Genomic DNA, 951 nt, shown 5'->3' with positions numbered 1-951 from the left:
CCTAGGCCCTGCAAGGCCCCGTGCCCAGGCACGGTGCCTGGGGCGGTCGCGCCCGAGGGCACCATGGACGCGGAAATGGAACTGGGTGGCGAGAAGACTGGCTGCGAAGCCAGAGGCCCCACGTTGACCGAGTTGAAGGCGAACGGGAAGGTCTTGGCGGCGAGCGGCGGGCCGAGGGCCTTGGGTGGCCAGTTGCCGTACGAGTAGCCGGGGTACACCTCCTCGTAGGGCGGCACTAGCCCCCCGAGCGGCGCCGCGAAGCCGCCCTTGCACAACTCCGCCTGCTGGCTGCGCTCGCGCTTTCTCCACTTGGCGCGCCGGTTCTTGAACCACACCTGCGGGCGTGGGAGGAAGGTAGTCAGGACCCGGACCCCCAGGGCGGCTGGTGGACCGGTCGCCCAGGTGGGGGATTCAAGCGGGGTCCGGGTCCGGGCGGAGTATAAAGAAGATAAGGTGGCTGGAGGAGAATGGGGTGGTGGAGCAACGGCACGGGGTTGGGGAGGAGCGCATGCGGGACGGAGTCGGGGGTGACAGTATTGGGGGGTGGCGAGGGCAGCAGGAGGGGTCTAGGAGAGGTGAAGAGAAGAACCAGAGATAGTGCCAAGGGAGAAGAAGCGCTCCGTCTAGGGTGAGAGGCTGGAGGAAGAGAACAGATTGGAGGTTGGTGGAAAGAAGGCCGTGGGGGCAGCGGGCCCTGGGCGAGGGACGTCGGATTTTGGGTCGGAGGAAGGGGCAGGCAGGGCAGAACTACAGGCTGCCGTTTCCGAAGCTGCTTGCTGAGCGGCCCGCGAGAGGGAGGCCCGAGGTGGAGGGGAGGGTGGTGGTGGAGGGAGACCGCCGAGGGTCCGTACCCGCACGCGGGCCTCGGTGAGGTTGGTCCACACGGCGATCTCTTCGCGCGTACTCATATCGGGGTAGCGGTTCCTCTGAAAGGTCGCTTCCAGCTCCTGC

At 67.1% G+C, this 951-nt stretch overlaps 1 protein-coding gene across 1 annotated transcript in view; it reads right to left on the bottom strand.

Moving 5' to 3' along the window:
- Nucleotides 1–951, bottom strand: part of PITX3 (paired-like homeodomain 3) — a 1,634-nt gene that overhangs the window by 225 nt on the left and 458 nt on the right. The window contains exons 3-4 of the mRNA XM_010859604.1: nucleotides 852–947; nucleotides 3–335 (exon numbers count right to left, since the gene is read on the bottom strand). Of these exons, the coding sequence (XP_010857906.1) occupies nucleotides 3–335; nucleotides 852–947 (429 nt within the window). The remainder of the gene's footprint in view (nucleotides 1–2; nucleotides 336–851; nucleotides 948–951) is intronic.

The sequence above is a fragment of the Bison bison genome, unplaced genomic scaffold, assembly GCF_000754665.1.
Source record: "Bison bison bison isolate TAMUID 2011002044 unplaced genomic scaffold, Bison_UMD1.0 scf7180017864456, whole genome shotgun sequence".
NCBI classification, from domain to species: domain Eukaryota; kingdom Metazoa; phylum Chordata; class Mammalia; order Artiodactyla; family Bovidae; genus Bison; species Bison bison.
Note: the sequence above shows the minus strand (reverse complement) of the source record. Positions and strands in the feature narration are given on the sequence as shown.